The sequence below is a fragment of the Pongo abelii genome, chromosome 7 (genome assembly GCF_028885655.2).
Source record: "Pongo abelii isolate AG06213 chromosome 7, NHGRI_mPonAbe1-v2.0_pri, whole genome shotgun sequence".
NCBI lineage: Eukaryota > Metazoa > Chordata > Mammalia > Primates > Hominidae > Pongo > Pongo abelii.
Genome location: NC_071992.2, coordinates 21,262,558 through 21,285,119, shown reverse-complemented (window position 1 = coordinate 21,285,119; position 22,562 = coordinate 21,262,558). Strand labels below are relative to the sequence as shown.

General features: G+C 42.9%; 1 protein-coding gene across 20 annotated transcripts in view; it reads left to right on the top strand.

Moving 5' to 3' along the window:
* Positions 1 to 22,562, top strand: part of CSGALNACT1 (chondroitin sulfate N-acetylgalactosaminyltransferase 1) — a 358,363-nt gene that overhangs the window by 302,398 nt on the left and 33,403 nt on the right. For all 20 annotated transcript variants that reach the window (XM_024251232.3, XM_024251227.3, XM_063726561.1 and 17 more), the window contains 2 exons: positions 3,134 to 3,350; positions 19,965 to 20,066. In XM_024251232.3, the coding sequence (XP_024107000.3) occupies positions 3,134 to 3,350; positions 19,965 to 20,066 (319 nt within the window). The remainder of the gene's footprint in view (positions 1 to 3,133; positions 3,351 to 19,964; positions 20,067 to 22,562) is intronic.

Below are 22,562 nucleotides of genomic sequence, written 5' to 3'. Positions count from 1 at the left end.
TTCTGTGTGGATAGGCCCTCCATGGTGAATGTCGGTGCTGTGTGGATATGCCCTCCATGGTGAATATCGGTGCTGTGTGGATATGCCCTCCATGGTGAATATTGGTGCTGTGTGGATAGGCCCTTCATGGTGAATGTGGGTGCTGTGTGGATAGGCCCTTCATGGTGAATGTGGGTGCTGTGTGGATAGGCCCTCCATGGTGAATATTGGTGCTGTGTGGATCGGCCCTCCATGGTGAATGTGGGTGCTGTGTGGATAGGCCCTCCATGGTGAATGTGGGTGCTGTGTGGATATGCCCTCCATGGTGACTATCGGTGCTGTGTGGATAGGCCCCCCATGGTGAATGTGGCTGCTTTCGGACTCAGCCCCACCTCATTTGGGCCCTGGGAGTTGATGGTTCACCTTGTGATCCCAGACAGCATCAGAGATGGGAAAAGAGCCTGTTGCCTCACTGAGTACTACATTCCTGAAGGAATGAACCGTCTTTGAAGGGAAACACTTAACGTTTTCAAAGAAGTCCTTCGAGCTTCCTAAGAAATGAACCTTCTTTTCTTCCATGGCTTTTCCCTCCGGGACTTTGAAATCTTTTCCAACATGAGCTCAGCAAAACTCTCAGCTTGCTTGACTTTGAGGGCAGTCAAGCAGGATACCCTTTTACTCAATGCATTGGTGAAGGCTTCCAAAGGGAACTTAGTCCTTGTAATTCCTCCACGTCTGGGCCTTTAAATAGCTGTGTTCACTGCTGGGGAACTGTGGGTTTGGGTTTTCAGGTGGGGCTGTGAGGACAGCAGGGAGACACGAGACTACCTTGAAAACTCACAGGACCATACTCCTCTCTGTGGCACCTCAAAGAAATCCAGTCTTTGAACAGGATCAAAGAGGCTGTAAAACGAGTGCTGTCGGATGAAAAGCTCCCAGAGGGCAAAAAGCAGAGAAGAGAACTTGGCAACATTTGCAAGGAAGACATGTAGTTCCCACAAAAGAGAAGAAGAGGGAGAGTGAGCAAGAAAAAAGGAGGGGTTTGTGAGAGACCTTGAGAAACTGTAACTGACTCTAGGCAGGAGAGAAATCTATTTATGTACCTTTCAAATTGTATTCCATTGCCATGTCACTGTAACTGAAACTCCACACAGCGTCACTTGTCAGGTTTCTCCCTGGAGATTGATTTCTGTAGCCAGTCAGTGACTGGGTGGTGCATTCTTAGTTCACTGTGGAGATTAAGGAGACATGAATAGAATCCATGGTACTGTCGTTCACCCTCATCCTGGGGGATACATTCCAAGACAACAGTGGATGCCCAGAAGCATAGAGAGTCCTGAACCCTAGCTATTGTATGTTTTTCCCCACACATACATACCTAGGATAATGTTTAATTTATAAATTATGCCCCCAGAAAGAGATTAACAACAATAAGCAATAACAAAAGAGAATAATCATAACAATATATGGTAATAAAAGGTATGTAAACATGGTCTCTTTCTCTCTCTCTCTCTCTCTCTCTCTCTCTCTGTGTCTCCCTGATTCTCTCTCACTCTCAAAATATATTGTACTTCAGGTAACTGAAATGGCAGAAAGTGAAACTAGAAAATGGGGACTGCTGTATAACACAAAAGCTTTTCTGATTTGTTGGATTTTACCTTTGTAATGTGTGTGTGTGTATGTGTGTGTGTTTCCTGACTGTAGAGAAAACATAATATCAGAGATAGTGGAAGGAAATGGATCTTTAGGCATCAGGGAAATCATTTGATCCTTAGATTGGGAAATTCTGTCACCTAGACCCTAGGGAGGCTTGTTCTGAGAGGGGAGCTGAGATGGTGAGTTCATATCTTCAACCTGACAAGTGACACTCTGTGGAGTTTCAGCAACAGTGACATGGGATGGGACACAGTTTGAATGGTCCCTAGACTTCTCTCCTGCTTCTCTACCTTCTCAGAGAAAGGGGAGTCGTGAGGATGGCTAACATTTATCGAGGGTTTATTGCATGCCTTGTACTGTTCTAACCTCTTTCACATAGGAAAACATTCACTCCTCACAGTAACCTGTGGGGAAAATGAGGTACAGGAGCATGAAGTAATTTTTCAAAGCAAACCTGTGGGGCCAGGATTTGAATCCAGGCAGTTTGGCTTGATAGTTTGTTCTCTGATTCCCTGAGTCATGCTGTTTAGAGATAGGAAGGAAGATGTGAAACTAAATATGATGTATTCATACCACTGTACTGAATATTTTATGTGCTGTCTATTTTAATGCTTCTAGAAGCTTCCAGAGGGCCCCACAACCCATGTGACCAGCCCTGAGCTACTCCCAGGTGTCCCAAATAGAGTATTATGGTCGGTTCATCTGAAATGGACATAATTTCTTCCCCACCGCCCCCTTTTTTTTTTTTTTTTTTTTTTCTGAGACGGAGTCTCGCTCTATTGCCCATACTGGAGTGAAGTGTTACAATCTTGGCTCACTCCAACCTCTGCCTCCTGGGTTCAAGCGATTCTCCTGCTTCAGCCTCCCAAGTAGCCAGGATTACAGGCACGCAACATGACGCTCTACTAACTTTTGTATTAGTAGAGATGGGGTTTCACCATATTGACCAGGCTGTTCTCAGACTCCTAACCTCAGGTGATATGCCCACCTCAGCCTCTCAAAGTACTGGGATTACAGGCGTGAGCCACCATGCCCAGGCTGAAATGGCTTAATTTCTAAGACATAATTTTAATGCTCATTTTTAAAATTAAGTATAATTATTTTAATATTCTTCAAATCATATTGCAGAAAATTTGGATACTGGACGAAAAGAAAAAACACGTAATCCCACTCTATATCATAGTCAGTCTTATTTTGGCCTATTTCCTAAAAATCCTTTTACAAATGCCTCTGTATCCTATGAATACAGTTTGTATCCAGCGTTTCAAGATTTTCCCATGTTTTTATGCAGTCTTCATAACTGTGATTTTAAAATTCATGCTATTTTGACTTCTTTTGGTATTTTTTAATTGGGAGCATTTTGAATTTTCGAATAATTGTTGGAGAGATTTCATTTTAAACACTTTTTAAAGGCATTCTGTGCTAGATCTCCGTTAAAAAACACTCAGCAGCCAAGGTTAATTTTTAGAAATATCTTTCCTCGTTTTTCTCTTAACAGGGATCTACCGAACAGAAAGGGACAAAGGGACGTTGTATGAGCTCACCTTCAAAGGGGACCACAAACACGAATTCAAACGGCTCGTCTTGTTTCGACCATTCGGCCCCATCATGAAAGTGAAAAATGAAAAGCTCAACATGGCCAACACGCTTATCAATGTTATCGTGCCTCTAGCAAAAAGGGTGGACAAGTTCCGGCAGTTCATGCAGAATTTCAGGTTGGTTTGTTTGCACGTGTTTATCTTCCTCCGCATGGTGTGTGTTACAACACTGATATCATTTCCCGTCATCTCCTTCATTTCCCCTGCCTAGTACAAAGGCTCCTTTCTCTTATTCAGCTCTGTTTTCTCCACATAAAGTTTATCACTTGTATTTGCCTTTCCCTAGAGCAATTAGAAAACTGCCTTACAAGCATATTTACCTTCAGAAGTGAAAAGCAGGAAGGACTGGGTTTTCACCAGGATCTACAAAGATGACCGAATGCCTGTTATGTTCATTCTGACTTGTGGAGGGGCTCGGGTTTGGGGATAGCAGGAACCAAGACTCACAGGCAAGTGAGCAGCCTTGAGTCTTGAGGAGCAGAGAGGAGCTGGCGGTGGCAGAGCTCATGTTGACAGTGGGCGAGCTATGCAAGGTGTTCTTGATTGGCTCTAGGCTGCCTTCGCCTGCTGTCCTGTTCTAGTGGTGGCTGCAATGCATTGGATCCAAATCTATCTTTTGTTCTACCCTGCATCATCTTAGACTTAAGTGTAGAATTATACCAAGAAGGTTTCAAGCCCACATTTTTGTAGCTACTCAATGAGACTAAGCTGGGTTTCATTTTTCAGGCATGCTGATGAAGTTTTTAGATGTGTGCCTTTAAGCCCTTGATTGTGCGGTGTTGGATCTTAGAAGCTGTGATGGCTCAGATGCACATATTGGCTGAGGATAACCAGCTAAGTGATTTCGCCAGCTTGTTTTAAACATAGAAAATCCTACTGTCTAATTATAAATCTTGAAAGATCAAGCTGATTTTTTTATTTCTTTTTTTTTGAGATGGAGTCTTACTCTGTCACCCAGGCTAGAGTGCAGTGGCATGAACCCCGCTTACTGCAACCTCCACCTCCCAGGTTCAGGAGATTCTCCTGCCTCAGCTTCCCAAGTAGCTGGGATTACAGGTGCCCATTACCATGCCCGGCTAATTTTTGCATTTTTAGTAGAGACCGGGTTTTGCCATTTTGGCCAGGCTAGTCTTGAACTCCTGATCTCAGGTGATCTGCTCACCTCGGCCTCTTAAAATGCTGGGATTACAGGCGTGAGCCACCGTGCCCAGCCTTGATTTTTAATCTTAGTAAATTTACATTATTAAAAGGCATAATGTTCAGTATAAGGGTGTGGTTGATACCTTTCAAAATTCTGGTTCATGAGCGTACTCTGAATTTAAAGGGTAACTCACTTATAACTAAGTTTTTTGAAGATCAGAATCAAATAGTCTTAGACCTTTGAGGTCATCTGGTCTAATCTTCCCTTAATTCAGACTATCTTTCTGACATAGGGTTTTCTAGGCAATGTGTGTGTGCACCAGGAAGCTGTCTATATTACTAGTCAAACTGCTGCTTTGTTGACCATCTCTGGATAGGAAGTTCTTTATTGTTTGTACCTGAAGTCTGCTTCCATGTCTTTTCTGCCCGGTGGGTCTAATTCTAGCCTCTGGAGGACTGAACAAGTCTATTTCTTCTTAAACATCATAAGCTTTCAAGTATTTGAAGGTGGTCATCACAACTCTCTAGTCTTTTCTTTCCAAGGTATAGCAGTTCTCAATTCCCTTAGCTTTTTCATATTCCCTAGTTCGTAGATTTTTTTTTGTTGTTAGCTGGAGCTTGCCTTTAGCCATGATGTAATCCAAAGTAGAATGGGCTAATTGATTGATCTTTTCCTAGTTTGTAGAATACTCCTTTGTGCATGATCGCATAATTGTTTGCAGTGCTCCTCTGGCTCCAGTCCTGAAGTGAGTGTTTTTATAGTTTTGGCTTCTTTCAACCTTCTTTTAGTGTTTTTGCTCTCTTTCTCTGTAGGCCTTCCCTTTGGAATGGCACAGTGCCACTGGTTGATTAAACATTACTTCTCCAGAATGCCTGAACCTGCGGCGTTCTGAATGCAGTTGTTGAACCTGAATGTGGTTTTCATTAGGCATTAAGTGAAATCATTACTCTCAGCAGCTAGAATGTCCATTTCTAGGACTAGGTTATAGCAAGTTCCTCTGGCGAAGAAGTTGCCTATGTCTTACTGGCTTCAGGGTCCTGAGCTTTGATTCTGTGAGTCCTTGGACATGTTAGGCTTGCTAAGGTGGCGCTTACACTAAGGAAGTATCTGCTTGGTGAAAGGACAAGTCCTCACTGTGGGACTCCTGGGGCCTGAAATAGCAGGATTCTCTTGGGTATATGTGAACAGCTATTTCCTTAGTGTCATGAGAATTTTAAGCAATTAACAATAGGAATAAAACAGGAAGGGAAGTTTTGTTGAGAAGAGTCAAATGAGTAGCTTACAAGCCTCAAAACGGAGTGCGTGAAATGAAATGTGATTCCAGTTAATGTTTTAAAAGAACACAGAAATCCTAGGGCAGTTTGCCTTGAGCTGATTCATCTCAGCTCACCATATGGACTTATACTATTTGGATGTCCCTTGCTCATGGAGGTAGGAAGGGATGGGTGGTGGAAGACTTGTGACCTGGAGAGGATGTTTTGAGAGCCTTTTGCATGTGCTAGACATGCTACCTAGGTGCAAGGGATCAGAAGATGAATTCAAGATGTGGTGCCTACTTTCATGAATAGCAGAAGCTGCAAATACAGAGTCAGGCGCTGTGGCAGAGATATAGACAGGGGACAATGGGACACAGAGAGAATCTGCCCAGGCCAGCTGACACTGGAGCAGGAGGCTGAGTAGGGAGTTTATGTCACAGTCAAGGCATTTCTGAGAGTGTTGAGGTCTCTGAAAAACTGGGATGCAAGAGGGTAAATACCTGTGGGTATTTAATTCTTCTTAAGACCTTATTAAAGATGGCATTTCAAACCCAAAGAAGGGGTTATTCAGGGCATGGTGTTAGGACAACTAGCCAAACACAGCAGAAAAAAGTGTGATTCTTATTTCACACCAAAAAAGCAAAGTAAACTCCAATTAAATATTTAAATGCAATTAACATGACCATAAAATTACTGGGAGAAAACATAAAGGGCTGCTTAATAAATATTTGATGTTGTCTTTATAAAGTCCTTTCCATCCCCAAACTGGAGACTGTGAACTCTGGTTGACGCTGAGGGTGACACTGGAAGCGATTTGTATTTCCTTTTTTTCCTCTGTTTTCTAAATATTTATATAGCTACCATATGTTTTATATTTTGTTTAAAGATTCAGTGAAAGGTTATTTTTGGCTTTTATAATTTAAACATGACTTTTTAGTTTGTAAAAGGTAATACTTGGCTATTATAAGATGTTTAAGCAGTGTAGAACAGCACAAGGAATAAATTATTTAAAAAGTCACTCCAGGTCTCACCTCCTAGAATTAACCCTTATTAACATTAGTTGAACATCATTCTGGGCAATTTTCTTTGCATATCTGCAGATAGAAGAATTGCTTGCCAGCTGGGAATAAGTCAGTGCAACATGAGATGTGCTATACATTCTATTTCTACTTGTAGAATTAAAATATATCTTGCTTAAATTTATAGAAGAAAACCGGAAGTATAATAAAGGATTTGCTGAACTTTAAGAAAATGTGTGTTCACTGTAAGAGTCATTAGTTCCTAAGAGATCCCGCTGAAGTTAAAAAGTGATTTTTGCGGCCGGGCACGGTGGCTCACGCCTGTAACCCCAGCAACTTTGGGAGGCCGAGGCGGGCAGATCACGAGGTACGGAGATCGAGACCATCCTGGCTAACACGGTGAAACCCAGTCTCTACTAAAAATACAAAAAATTAGCCGGGCGAGGTGGTGGGCGCCTGTAGTCCCAGCTACTCGGGAGGCTGAGGCAGGAGAATGGCGTGAACCCCGGGGGGGCGGAGCCTGCAGTGAGCCGAGATCGCGCCACTGCACTCCATCCTGGGCGACAGCGAGACTCTTGTCTCAAAAAAAAAAAAAAAAAAAGCGAGTTTTGCAAAACAAAAAATGGTTGGAAATATTATTTTTTTACTACATTTTGTAACTTTGAAACATTGCAGTACAAAAGGAAATCAGCACAGCTACACTTTGTGCCTTCTGTGTCTCATCTTCTGATTTTTGTTAGCAATCATTTATTTATTTATTTTGAGACAGAGTCTCACTGTCACCCAGGCTGGAGTGCAGTGGCACAACCTTAGCTCACCACAGCCTCCGCCTCCCAGGTTCAAGCGATTCTCCTGCCTCAGCCTCCCGAGTAGCTGGGATTACAGGCGTAATCTAATTTTTGTATTTTTAGTAAAGACTGGGTTTCACCATGTTGGTCAGGCTGATCTCAAACTCCTGACCTCAAGTGATCTACCCACCTCGGCCTTCCAAAGTGCTGGGATTATAGGTGTGAGCCACGTGCCCGGCTGCAATCTATTACTTTGACCTTGACAGGGTTACAACCTTTACATTCTGCTTTATAAATACAGTTTCTACAGTTCTGGATTTAAGTGGATTTAGTGTATTCATCAGCAGTTCTCTTCCAGTAGCTTTCCATTCCTGAGTTCTTAGTTGGCTATATTGTATGGTCAAGAAATTTTTTCAAGAAAGGTCACAAGTGTTTGAGAATGGAGTATCTACTTGTTGTCATCATGGAGAGACAGCTCAGCTGGGCTTAAAATTCATGGGACACACTGTCCTTCCTCAGGACTTTGTAGATATTCTGGCATTAAATGATCTGGTGAAGTGTAAGACCACTTTATTTTGTCTCTCTTGTAAACAGCTTTTGCCAGAAGGCCTGAAGAATTCCTTCATTAGTCTTTAATCACATTCACTTAATCAGGATATGTCTCATCTCAGCTTCTATTGTTCCCTCCCTCCCTCCCTCCCTTCCTCCCTTCCTTCCTTCCTCCCTCCCTTCCTTCTTTCTCATGGAGGAGTCTCACTCTCTCACTAGGCTGGAGTGCAGTGGCACAATCTTGGCTCACTGCAACCTCTGCCTCCCAGGTTCAAGCGCTTCTCGTACCTCAACCTCCCAAGTAGCTGGGACTACAGGTGCATGACACCACGCCCAGCTGCTTTTGGTACTTTTAGTAGAGTTTGGGTTTCACCATGTTCGCCAGGCTGGTCTTGAACTCCTGACCTCAGGGGATCTGCCTGCCTCGGCCTCCCAAAATGCTGGGATTATAAGTGTGAGCCACCACACCTGGCCAACATCTGTTGTTCTTTAACTGATTTTCCTATAGTACAGTTTCCTATTTTGCTTTGTGGGTTCTTTCAGGGAAATTTTTGGATGCTTTATTTTTGAGTTCTGTTTGCTTCATTTATTGGATTCTCTGTTTCATGGACACAATTATATGTTTTACAGGTCTTCTCCATTTATTAGCATCTCTTTTTTAACACCCTTAGTCTTTAATCGGCTTTTACTTAAACCTTTATTGTGTCAGTAATTTGATTTTCTGACATATCTATTCTGTACGTTCCTATTTCTAATGTATTACTTCTGTGCATTTTGGCTGTTGATTTATTTTCTGAGCACACAGTGTGCCTGCTAATGTTATTCTGTTGTTTTTATTGTTTTCTCTTTGGACTTTTTATTTTTTATTTATTTATTTATTTATTTATATATATATTTTTTATTATATTTTAAGTTCTAGGGTACATTTGCACAACATGCAGTTTTGTTACATATGTATACATGTGCCATGTTGGTGTGCTATACCCATTAACTTGTCATTTACATTAGGTATATCTCCTAATGCTATCCCAATAAAGTGTGAAACATTTCTAAGAAATTTTCTTCTGTTTGAGTTACATTTTCTTTCAAACCCATTTTTTCTTTTGCTTTAGATGCTATTTCTTAACTTTTTCTTTTAATTTTATTCTGATTCTTGGGATGTGGTTGCTATGATTTCTTTTTTATCTTTTCTCATCACGTGCAGGGGACTACCCAGCCTTCTGTTTGCTCGAACATAGTATGGGTGGATTCTCCTTGGCTCTCTCCTCATCTTGACTGAGAATTGTTGTGCATATTTTGAGGACAGGGTATTTCTCTGTTTAGTTTATTTGTAGTGTAAAAGCTGGGTGGAGGAGAGGAAGAACCCCCAGGGGCTTTGTGCAGCCTTTGTTGAAGTTCCCTTTTCTTGTGGCTCTTCTGAGCCCTGGGATGGATATGTGAGTTTTGCCAGGCTCACTTGGTGTAGGGGGAATTAGTTGTTTTCCCAAGGGGTAGATGTATCATATTTGGCTCTCAGAATGGCCTTCGTATAAGGGCTGAGGCCTAGGATATCACAAAGAGTCAGCGCCACTTATTCACGTCTTCAGCTCACTTGCTCGTCTTCAGCAGCTCTTTCCACGCCTACCAGTCAAAAAGAGGAAAAAGGAAAGTTTTGGCTCTCTTTCTAATGTTCTGTGGGATGTGGGGGAGATGCATATATGTCATCGGCTCTCAGTATTTCTCATCCCTTCTCCTCTAACTCCTCAGATAAAAGATCTTGACTCAATGTGATTAGCTTTTTTCCTTTACTTATGTCAAATCTCCCCTTCTCCGCATTTTTTTTTTTTAGGGGTTAGTTCACAAGAAATTAGGACAGAATTACCTTCCCTATCCACTTTCATTAAAATTTGTAGAAATACCAAAATAGCCTGCTGTGGCTCTTCCTGCTGCTGGTGCCAAGGTCCTAGGTGGAAGCCAAGGTCTCTTGTATCTTCTGTAGGTCCCCCAGGCTGCCTTCTCACACCTGAATCTGTGTCTCTCCTCTGTTTTCTCACCAACGAGCTTCCCTTCTGGAGGTGGTCGGTGGGGCCAGGAGCCACAGGAAGCTGATGTAGAACCTTCCATTTCTTTCCTTGGCTTCCACTCTGTTGAAGTTGACAGCAGAAGATTATGTCTCCCTCATTGGTCATTTATTGGTGGCACAATTGTTGCCATTTTCAACTATTTTTGGCACACAGTTTGCAATGATTGCTATTTGAGATTAATGTATTTAAAGAATTATCCTTCCCATGCATCACCTTTAAAATATCAACACCCTTTGCTCTCATACAGTTGGTTGAGGAATCTTTTATGTGTTGCTTCATATATCTCAGCTTTAGTATCTTCTGTAAAAGGAAAGTCTTGGTTCAGATGGGCCCTATCCCCTTGCAGTTCTATGCGGATTATTATCAGTAGTAGGTTTTTCCACATCAGCATCAATTGGTTAATTATTTACCTAGAAAAGACTTGCATGGCTTCAACTTATGTCTTCGTGGACAGAAGAAAGAGATGTGGAGCCTGGAATTCCCAAGAAAGAGCATCCCTGGTCACGAGGCACAAAGTGGTCCTGGGGAAGCCTAGGTCTGCAGAAAACAGCTGACCCGGGGTACTGGCCAGGGACGGGTATAATCTGGAAGGAAGCAAAGGCCACATCTTTGTGCTCCAGAACTGTGCTTGGGGTGGTCCATGGGGACAAAATTTATTCCTGGGTACACAGAGTGTGTGGACTAAGTTATTTATTGTCATTATTATTTATTCTCCTTATAGTCATCTCAACTACTCTCAAATATTATTTGAGTTTTAAAAAATACAAGTTTAATAAAACCATTTTTATAAAGTTCAATGAACAAGAACTCAATAACAATATGGGAAGAGGGACAGGTCCACCTAGAAATTGGGACTAATAGAAAGTTGGAACTTTTCAAAAACACTAGGTTTCAGGACGTCCCAACAGGCAAGGAGAAAGGGTTAAAACAAAGGCCAGAGTCCTCCAGCTGTTCATATTTAATGAAGAGAAGTCTGTCATCCGTTGGGCGAGATGAGCTTTCTCTTAGCACCCAAACCCTAAGGGCCTTCATTTAAGAGGCATTGAACCACCAAATAAATGATATTCCTTGGATTTACAAGAAATCATGATGCTAAAGCTTGAGTATTGTCATCTCTCAATAAGGATAAAAGCCCCACTGCACCCCTGGATAGCAATAAAGACTGCTCTGTTCTTGGTGCTATGGGGCTATGTATGTGCTGTGTGAGTCCATTTTGTTTTTTGTTTTTTGTTTTTTATTTTGGAGACAGGGTCTCTAAAAAAGCTCAGTAGCCCAAGCTGGTGTGCAGTGGTGCGATCATCGCTTACTGCAGCCTCAAACTCCTGGGCTCCAGTGATCCTCCCACTTCAGACTCCTCAGTAGCTGGGACTACACATGCATGCCACCACATCCAGCCAGATTTTTTGTAGAGACAAAGTCTTGCTGTGTTGCCCAGGCTGGTTTCAAACTCCTGACCTCAAGTGATCATCTGTAAAGATCACTTTGCAGCCTGCCTCAGCCTCCCAAAGTGTTGGGATTATAGGCGTGAGCCAGTGTACCTGCAAATGACTTCATTTTTGTTTGTGGAAATCAAATGCCTGTAACTGTGGCAGGCTCCTTCTCTCCTCCTGTCATTGTCCTGGCTGATGTGGGATCCTCACTGGCTTCACATGCAGTTTCTTCTCCCCTGGATGCCCCACCTGCCTCTCTTGGGTCTCTGCAGACTCTACCTGTGGCTGGGAACAGAGGGAGCTCACCAGGGAAAGTTTGCTTTAAATGTAGCTCCTGCTGTTTTTCTGTTTCCTTTTTGTCCAGTCACATATTGGCTTAAACCTATTTACTCTTCCTCTCCTCCTCCTCCTTCTCCTCCTCCTTCTCCTCCTCCTTCTTCTCCTCCTTCTTCTCCTTCTCCTCCTCATCCTTCTCCCCCTCCTCTCCTCCCCTTCTCCTCCTCCTCCCCCTCTCCTCCTCCTCCCCCTCCCTCTCTTCCCCTGTTCCTCCCCCTCCTCTCCTGTTCCTCCCCTTCCCCCCTCTCTTCCTCACTCTCCCCCTTCTCCCTCTTCGTCACTCTCCTCCTTCTCCCTCTTCCTCACTCTCCTCCTTCTCCTTCTTCCTCACTCTCTCCCTTCTCCCTCTTCTTCACTCTCCCCCTCCTCCTACCCCTCCTCTTCCCCATCTTCCCCCTCCTCTTCTCCCTCCTCTTCCTCTTCCTCCTCCCCCCCTTCCTCCTCTTCCCCCATTTCTTCTTTCTTCTTCCACCCCATTTTGCCCTTGAAACTATTCTCAAATTTGGTTTTTGGCTGCTTTGTTTCTCTTACCTTCCATATTCTAGATTTTAAGCCAGCCGGTTACTTCATTGTCTATTTTGTTTGTGATAGCAGGAAGAACCTCATAATAACAAAGCTATAGATTTTCTTTGGTCTTTATCTCTGAGCCTCTGTGAGGGGAAAAAGGCAGAATTTTTATGGAAAGTATTCTTCACTTTGCTTTAAAAAAATCTTTCTCAATTCCAAGTTTACTTGATTTTTTATTTTGACTGCTTCCAGCTGGACTGAGAACACTTTTTCATGTTGCTATATTCCTCCTCAGACTTTACTGGTAATTTTTGTCTTAATGTTCTCTTTCTAACATTTATGATATTTTAGTACAGTATCAAGGAAATCTTGTACTTGAGTTTTCTATAGCAGTTCTCTTTTATTCATTTTTTGGCCTAGAACCATTAAGATGGTTCTGAAAATTTCAGGAAAATTATTTTAAAGCAGTAAGCATAGAGTCTTGGAAATTGAAATGAGCCTGAAATGTTATAGTGAGGCTGGTAAATATGACAGAAAGGCCTCAGGTCATCAAATGTTGGATCATGATAGAGATTCCCAGTTTCTTTGTGTTCCCCAGCAGGAAAATGATATATTTTGCATAGTCTAGTCCTCCTGCCTTCCCTAAGCCCCTTTACCTGTCCCATAGGCTGTTTCACTTTGTACAGCAGAGCTGCACCAAGAAAGTTGGATGGCTTATGTGTTTGAGAGATGCTAATCTATATCATTCATTGTATTTGGATAAAGGTTTCTCTTTGAAGACTTAATAGAAGTTGGTTTTGATTTCACTTGAGCCAGGGATTATGTAGGAACATCCATCCAAGAGTAAAAAATGACCAATGGAAAATGATCTCATTTTCTGTTTTGAAATCGACAGTCAGGAAAATAGATTCCAATTGTTTGATTGAGAGTCAAAATTTACTCGTTTCTTAACACTGATCAGACTACTTGAATAAGGGAATACAATAATCATATAATAATAAATTCATCTTGACACAGGGGAGGGGAGGTAATCCTCCAAACCAAAGGAAGAATACTGATTTTAAAGCCAGATTTTACTTAGCCACACTAACTCTGTTCCTTACTTCCAATTTCTTTGTGCCAAGGAATTTCTTCTTGTAACCACAGAAGACTACAGATAGAGTTTGGGAACATCAGGTCTTTTACATATCATTTCATTTGCATGGGACACTACTTAAAGCCTAAATAGATATTCATCACATACCTGAACATTTGAGTAGCAAATTGGCTTAGGAAAGAATAGTGATGTGATTTCCTCGCATCTGTGCCTTTCTCAGCTGTGAAAGCCCTGCCTCTGCCCTTGTTCATGTGCGTGGTGGCTACTCACCTATCAAAGCTCAGCCTGGATCGCCCTCCTCCTCAGTCCCCCTTTCCCTGGCACCCAGTGGAAATAACCGTCCTCTCCTCTCAGCCTTTTAGCTCATTTTACCTGTGTTACTGTGGTTATTCCAGCCTGCATTATATTATGGCTCTTTAGTTGTCTGTCGCTTCCAAAAAACTATAAAGTTCCTGCAGTAGGGCGGGTGACCAGTTGTCCCAATTTGCTTGGGACTGAGAAATTTTCTAGGATACAGGATTTTCATTGCTAAAATCTGGAAAACCACAGGAAAACCTCTTTGATTGGTTCTACTACAAAGACCATACATGGTCATCCTTTGTAACTCTTCCTCCAATGAGGATAATTCATTGCACACAAAGGTGCCCAGTAGGTGTTTATTATTGAATCCACGATTCCCTAGACCACGTAATATGAGGTATAAATATAGGTATCCTTAACTGCAAGAAACACAATTTTCTCCCCCCCCCCCCCCTACTCTGGCAAGATCTCTAACCTTCTCTGGCCCTCTCAGTCTTTCTAGGTATCCTCAGTGATAAATCACACATGTGCACATGTTAAGTTCAACCTCCACTGGCTGCACAAGCAGCAGTTGTATGAAGCAAACTCATGCTTCTGACAACAGCCAGAGGGGCTATCACTCCCTAATGGCATGGGGCTGCTGCTGCTACCGTACCCACCACCAGCATCTGTATCACACTAATACCATTACATTCCCCAAAAGTCCTGGCTTGAGCTCCCAATATCCTCATAGTGTTTTTTTGCTGTAAAGAAAGCCTTCACGTTTTTTGTAGCTCTGTCTCCCTAGGACTCACAGGTGAGTCCACATGAGCTGGTTGGAGAACAGGACCCACCCTAGGGGTGTGCATCACTTTGACAACCACACTGCCCCTCTGACAAGTCAGTTGTTATTACTGAGCTTGTTTCTCCCTCAAGACAGTGATCGAGAACCGAGGCGATTTTGTACACCCACCTCCCCCTGCTCTAGGACATCTGGCAAGATCTGGAGATCTGTTTGGTTGTCACATCTGGGATAGGTGGGTGCTCCAGGGATGCTGCCACACATCCTATGGTGCACATCACAGCGCCTCCCACAATAGTTAAACTGGGTCTAAACTGTTAGCAGTGCAGAGGTTGAAAAAGGCTTCCTTAGGATGAGTTATCACCCTAAGGGTACAACCCCTCCTCAAGTTAGGCCTCAGATCAGCCTGTCACCAGTCCATCATATCTGCCCATTGTATCTAGCTGGTTCCCATGAGAAACTCAGGTTGAACAATCCTTCCCCACAGCCCATTTATGTTTGGAGTTTTCTTGTGGCTTTTCCCTTTCACCTGGCCATATCAGCCCCCCAGCTTTGTAGTGGGGCCCTAGACAGTGAGTTCAAAACTGTCAGACTTAACAGGTGCATCCCTCATGCGGCTCAGGTGACCTGAGGAGCTGACTACCAGGCAGGTGCTTAGGAAACCTGGCTTTCATGCCTGGCTGCCTCCATAGCTCGGTCAGGTCACTGGAACTCCTTCCCTCACCTGTACACTAAGACTACGAACAATGGCCACATACCTCCCTCCACAGGGCAGGCGTGCAGATTAATAACAGAACTCAAAGACCATGAAGGGCTTTTGGCCTCTTGGGAATTAGAAATATAGGTGTCTAAGTGACTGTGATACATGTTTTGTGATAGGAAATACATCTTAATTAGCCTCTGTACTCTCCGTACTCTCTTGTTACAGTATCTGGGGGAAGAACTGGTTTATGGGGTTTTTTTTTGTTGTTGTTTTAAGAAAAAACATCCCAAAAAGAGTCTTTGTGGAATAGAAACAGAATATTCAGGCCGGGCATGGTGGCTCACACCTTTAATCCCGGCACTTTGGGAGGCCAAGGCGAGTGGATCACCCGAGGTCAGGAGTTCGAGACCAGCCTGGCCAACATGGTGAAACCCTGTCTCCACTGAAAATACAAAAATTAGCCGGGCATGATGGCACACACCTGTGGTCCCAGCTACTCGGGGGGTTAGGGTGGGAGGATCACTTGAACCTGGGAGGTTGATGCTGTGGTGAGCCAAGATGGCACCATTGCCTGGGTGAGAGAGTGAGACCCTGTCTCAATGGATGAATGAATGAATGAATGAATGAATGAATGAATGAATTTTCAGGCTTCCAGGTTCAGGCAGAAGAATGACCCAGTGGGAATGGGGAGCTCATGCACAGAGACCATGGGAAAACGATGAGCTCCCTGGAGGGATCTTAGGAAGTTGCAATTTCCTGAGATTCATGGCAAAGTCTTCGTAGGCAGTTTTACCGAGGTGTTTATAGAGAAGTGCTATCAGAGGCAAGTAAGTCAGCCAAAGGGACCCAGGTACCATGTGTCCAGGTATGAATAACAGTGCAAAGCCAGGAGTTTGAATACGCAACGAATACAGTTTTCCTCCTTTCTCATGCATTTTATTTATTTATTTATTTATTTATTTTGAGATGGAGTCTCGCTCTGTCACCCAGGCTGGAGTGCACCGGCACCATCTCAGCTCACTGTAACCTCTGGCTCCCAGGTTCGAGTGATTCTCCTCCCTCAGCCTCCCAAATAGCTGGTATTACAGGCCTGCACAACCAGGAATGACTAATTTTTGTATTTTTAATAGACACGGGGTTTCACCATTTTGGCCAGGGTGGTCTTGAACTCCTGACCTCAAGTGATCCTCCTGCCTTGGCCTCTCAAAGTGCTGAGATTATAGGCATGAGCCACCATGCCCAGCCTACTTTACTTTTTAAACTTTTGCCTCCAAACCAAAAACATATGGACACATTCACTCACACACACACTTTTTCTCACACACACACCTTTCCAGTGGATGGAGTTTGCTCAGAATTGTTTAGAGGAAACCAAAGATCATTCAGCCAGCCAGCAATGGTTTTTCATGGTATGAGACTCATATTCTTGTAAAGCACTTGTTAGTTATATTACAGATAGTTTCAGTTTTGCACAGTACATGGAGAACTCAAGGGCAGACGTGTCTTACTCATTTCTTAAGATCCACTGGTAGAGCATCTGGTCCATGATATGTTGTCACCAAGTGTTTGTTGAATGAATGAAAGAAAAGAGTACGTGAATGAATGCAATGGAACCTTGGAGGTAGACCTCACAACAAATTCTACTTTGCCTTTTTTAAGATGCCTCACCTAGTCACAGAGAGTAAAGGTCCAATGCATCTGACTTATTGCTTAAAAACAGGAAGTTCTTTGAATGGATTTAAAAATACCAGAGAGGGAGACAGCAAAGATGTTATTAGAAAAATGAGAATGCTTTTTCTTCAGACTTAGCAGGTGACCCTCTTCTGATTCTAGGATGGATTTTTCCCACTGCATGCACAAATTTCAAGCAATTTTTATGGCACTTGGCCCTGTGTGTGTGCTTTTATTCTACCCCGGCAGAGGAAGTTAAGGCATTGTCTGGGAAGTTTGAGAAAGGGATCTTTTATGTACAGAGGATTTCATTGTTGATTGGTGATGATTCAGTCTGCAGGGACTGTGGCTAAGTGGGAGCTCCTGGTTTCACAACATGTCGTTACATCCTAGGCCTCTGTTCCCTGTCCTTTGTCTGCTTTTAAACCTCTGCCATTGCTCTGGGTTCCTGAGGTAGCTCTTTCTTCCACCAGAAAGAGACAGAATTCTCAGAACCAAACCTGTGACCAGAGTGAGCCCTGCACGCGTCTTGCCTGGGTCAATATCATCTTCCCTATTTCTTCTATCTGGAATTCTCTTCTTTCTTACCTCTGCCTTTCTAAACCCTATCCCTTCTTCACTGACCCCAGCCATTCCACCCCACAGCATTTGCTGTACCTTCTCAATTCCATGTTCTTTATATCAATGCCATGAGATGTCTGATGGTTTTAATTGAGCCCATTTGATTTCCTAAGTAAGTGTTATGAGGGCAAGAACTGTGTCTTCCATTGCTGTGGATTTCTCCCAGCAACCCCAGGAAGGCAGTGATTTCTTTTAGGTGTCATCATTAAAAGCATTGAACAAACTGGCCTCTGTATTTAGGGCTCAGGGATGTTTAGAAATTATGATATGGATTATTGTTTGTGGGTTAGGGTAAGTAGCCAACACTGAGATGAAAGAAACCAAATGGAAGGACATGTAAAACATCAATATCACAAAACATCCTACCAGTAGAACCTTTCCATTAACTTGTTTCCAGAAACTCAGGTTAAAATTACACACATACAAGTATGCAGTTGGCCCACTGTATCCAAGGGTTCTACACCCTCCGATTTAAGCAATCAAGGACTGGAAATATTCTAAAAAACAAAACAGGAATGGTTGCGTCTGTACTGAATATGCACAAACTATTTTTTCCTTGTCATTATTCCTAGACTATACAGAACAAAAACACTTTACACAGCATTTACATTGTGTTGGGTGTTAAAAGTAATCTGGAAATGATTTAAAGTCTACAAGAGGATGTATGTAGGTTATATCCAAATACCACACCATGTTATATAAGACAGGGGGCCCCAACTCCTGGGCTACACACCAATACTGGTCTGTGGCCTGTTAGGAACTAGGCCACACAGCAGGAGGTAAGTAGCTGGTGAGTGAGCATTACCACCTGAGTGCCACCTCTTGTCAGATCAGCTGTAGCAATAGATTCTCATAGGAGCGTGAACCTTATTGTGAACTGCAGATGTAAGGTATCTAGGTTGTGTGCTCCTTATGAGACTCTAATGCTTGATGATCTGAGATGGAACAGTTTCATACTGAAACCATAAGCCCACCTCCACCCCCACCCCCACCCCCAGTGTGGAAAAATTGTCTTCCATGAAACTGGTCCCTGATGCCACAAAGTTTGGGGACTGCTGATATAAGGGGCATGAACATCTGGATTTTGGTATCTCCGGGAGGTTTCTGGAATGAGTCCCTCATGGATACTGATATGGTTTAGCTGTATCCCCACGCACATCGCAGCTTGAATTGTAATCCCCATGTGTCAAGGGCAGGGCCAGGTGGAGATCATTGAATCACGAGTGCAGTTTCTGTCATACTGTTCTTGTGGTAGTGAATAAGTCTCACAAGATCTGATGGTTTTATAAATGGGAGTCCCCCTGCACAAGCTCTCTTGCCTGCCACCATGTAAGATGTGCCTTTGATCCTCCTTTGCCTTCTGCTATGATTGTGAGACCTCCCCATCCATGTGGAACTGAGTCCATTAAACCTCTTTCCTTTATAAATGACCCAGTCTTGAGTATGTCTTTGTTAGCAGCATGAGAACAGACTAATACAGATACTGAGGGGAAACTGTACACATATGTACATAATATATGCATATATGTGTACATAAACTGATCTACACACATGCATATATTTACGTATCTACACATACATACATTTACATGCACATATATACACATTTACACATACATACCTGCATTTACATACATACAGATATACATAAATGAACTAAACCCTCAGCAGAGGACCGTCCCAGATTAGCTAGTGCTTTCTCTTGAGAGGACAGGACATGGGCAAAACACAAATAGCTAATGTGGGAAAGCAGGTCAGGACCAGGCCAGAGCTAGATATCGGGCCCCAGGAGGGTATGGCCGAATGGTGGTTTTGTCAGAAAGCTGGAATGTGAGGTGCTTTGTGCCTGGGATCATTAGAGTCATGGAGAGAAGAAATGGGGACATGGTGAAGGTGATGATATCCGCTTGGAAAGGGTGAACTTCAGTGACTGTTCTGCCTTGCCATTTCCTCAGATAGTCATAACATTGGGTGCTTCCAAGGCACTCTAGAGTCCTAAACAAGAGAATGACTTTTGACCTTTGCTCATTTCAGTCTTTAAGACTCTGTGATTGGCCCACACAAGAAAAGAGAGTCATGGGCAAGGATTCTAGTCTCATCCTCTCTGGACGTTAGCTTTCTCATCTTTCGTACTTCATAGTCTTTTTATGGAATAAGAACAAGGGACCCATTTCCATGACACTGTCTGGACCCGGTGGGCTAGGCCTGTGGCAGATTGGACCTGAGGTGCCTTGCATCTGAGTTTTGATTTACTGCGTATTTAAATTTCCTTGTTGTCCCGATAAGATAAATACAAATACAGATATTTGGAATGGCCAACCAGAAAGGTCCTGGATTCCCATCTCGGCTCTCCTGGAAGTTTACCTAGTTTCCTTCAAGACCCTTTTGCACTTTACGAAAAGGTATTTGTTTGTGCCGTGCCTGTCAGTGTGAAAACAGGCACTAGACATGCATGTGTTTTGTTTTCCAGGGAGATGTGCATTGAGCAGGATGGGAGAGTCCATCTCACTGTTGTTTACTTTGGGAAAGAAGAAATAAATGAAGTCAAAGGAATACTTGAAAACACTTCCAAGTGAGTACAATACAGAGCCGTCATAAGGAGTCCTGGTAACTGAGCTCAGAAGCACACATCCAAGGCTGAAACTTCTGCTTAGTTTTATTTTCCTTTACACTGTGGGTGAACTGGGATGGATTGATTGCTGGCTGTGTGCAGGGAAACATCCGCACTCCTCTTCCCCAGGAGACTACCCTGTCTGACACTGGTTTTCAATGTGCATGGGTGATGACTTTGACATTGGAGATAAACTGCGCACAGCAAAGGTGAGGGGAGTGTGGGCTTCTTTGAGCTTCCATATAACTGGATGTCATCATTTTTAGCACCATAGATGCGGGGACTTCTTTATGTTGCAGAGTAGGAATTAGGGAGAGCACAGCTGTACAGTGAGCTCCGTCTCAGCCACAACTTCAGAGGCTAAGAGTGAAGTCTATGCTCAGATCTCATCCACTTAGCAGACAGTCTCACCCTTTGGGCTTTCGTTTGTTAAGTATTTTGAGACATTCAGGGGAAACCAGAAGTGGTGGCCAAGGCAGGATTCTTGATCAAACTTACTCAGTTGAATACAAATGATTTAACCAAAAACTTGAGACCTCCAGTTGTACATTTATACCTAGTTGATCAATTGCATGGGGAATAAATGTATTCAAAAGCAGCATAAATGGATTTTTTCCCTATAAAAATAAATGAATAAGTAATCCCCATAGCATCTTCTACCAGTAAGTAAGCCAAAATGGCACTGCACACTGGCCTGTAGTTTGCCCTGGAGGTTTGCAAGGGGGTGATTTGAGTAATCAGGTGGGTGGTTTCTGTGCAAGTGAAGCTTTGAGTATGGCCAGTGGTACTCAGGGGCAGACATAGTCTGAGTAGATCCATATGATTTAGATATAAACAGTGCCCTCTGTTTTGAGTTTCTGGTAAATGGTAATAGAATGATAGTCGAAGGGTAAGATTCTAAGACTGAGTGTACTTTTTATTTTTATGCTTTGTTACTAGTTTTGTATTAATGGGCCCAAGATCTGAATGCTAGTTATAATTATTCAAGCATTCTTAAGCAGGAAATCAGCAAACTATAGCTCCCTGGCCAAATTTTGTGTTGCACCTGTCTTTGTAAATAACGTTTTATTGGAATGCAGGCATACCCATTTGTTTACATATTATTTGTGGCTGCCTTTGTCTACAGCTGTGCAGCTGAGTAGTCACCACAAAGACTGTGAGACTCGCAAAGCCTAAACTGTTTACTGTCTGGCTCTTTACAGACAAATTGTGCCCATCCCTGCTCTAAAGCAATAATGAGTTGTTAAGAGTTTAAAACCAGCAACAACTAAAAGCTATGGCCTGTGTCTAAGATCAAATAGAATAAAATAATTGAATATCCTAAATGCAAGTGACATAGAAACTCCTCGACTCCAGTACATTACAAATGTTCTCACCTCTGCTTAGAAATGAAGAACATGAACTATATAAATTCATATCCTCTGCCCAGTGGGTAGGTTTTAACGTCTCTGTCAATGTCAATTCCTAGACGTAGGTTCTTTAAACTTTCCCGGATGATTCTAATGTGAAGCCACAATTGAGAACAATTGTACCAGAAGGTGGTAGTCCACTTGGGAGCTGTTCCCTTAACTGCAGCCAGCTGGCTGCCCCACCCCAAGAGATTTTTAAGCAGCTCCCCAGGTGACTCTGAAGCGCAGCTGGGCTTGACAGCCTCCTTCCTACTGGGTATGGCAGATTTCCAGCACATCAAAGAATGACCAGGCATTTGCTGAGGGTTATGCGTAACCACATTTACATGAGTCCCATGGATAAGTAGAAGGACAGTTTAGACCCCTTGTAGTGACTGGAATGCTTAAGGCTATACCTTTATCAATACATTCTTCTCCATATCAAATTACCTGGCAAGCTGAATTCTCAACCAAAAGGTAGCTTGGTGAGCAAAGAATGCATAGAATCTGAGTAAGAAAAGTAAAATCATTTGAGTGGTAGAGATGGTTTGCCTCAAGCTTTGGCAAACATCTAGTCATCAATCTACCCAGTTCACTTCATGCTAGAGACCAGTTTGGTTGGTGTTTAAAGTAAGGCTACATAAACTTTGGCAAAATTAACCTGAACTTCTTAAATTGTGTATGTATATACCTATACCTGGTATATGTATTAGTTTTATATGTATATACCTATACCTATACCTGGCTGACTAGTTGCATAGGGAATAAAATAAATAATTTTTTGGTGTTGATCTCCTCATTCTGTTAACCAGTGATATCTGTAGTGTTGACGTCACCGATGCTTTGGGCCATGTCCTGCCCTCTCTTATGGTGTTGCTGGTCAGGCCACCTCTCCTAGGAATGCCCAGACCTCTGCAGCCAGCCTGAGTTGATTTCACACTACCGTACCACACTCTACCTTCCAGATCAATCTTCCTACCTCCCTCACTGCCTTAGCCTGGTCCCCAGACGGGCTGTTGCTTCTAATCCTGTCTTTACGACTTACTGCTCCCTAGCCAAACTGAGAGCA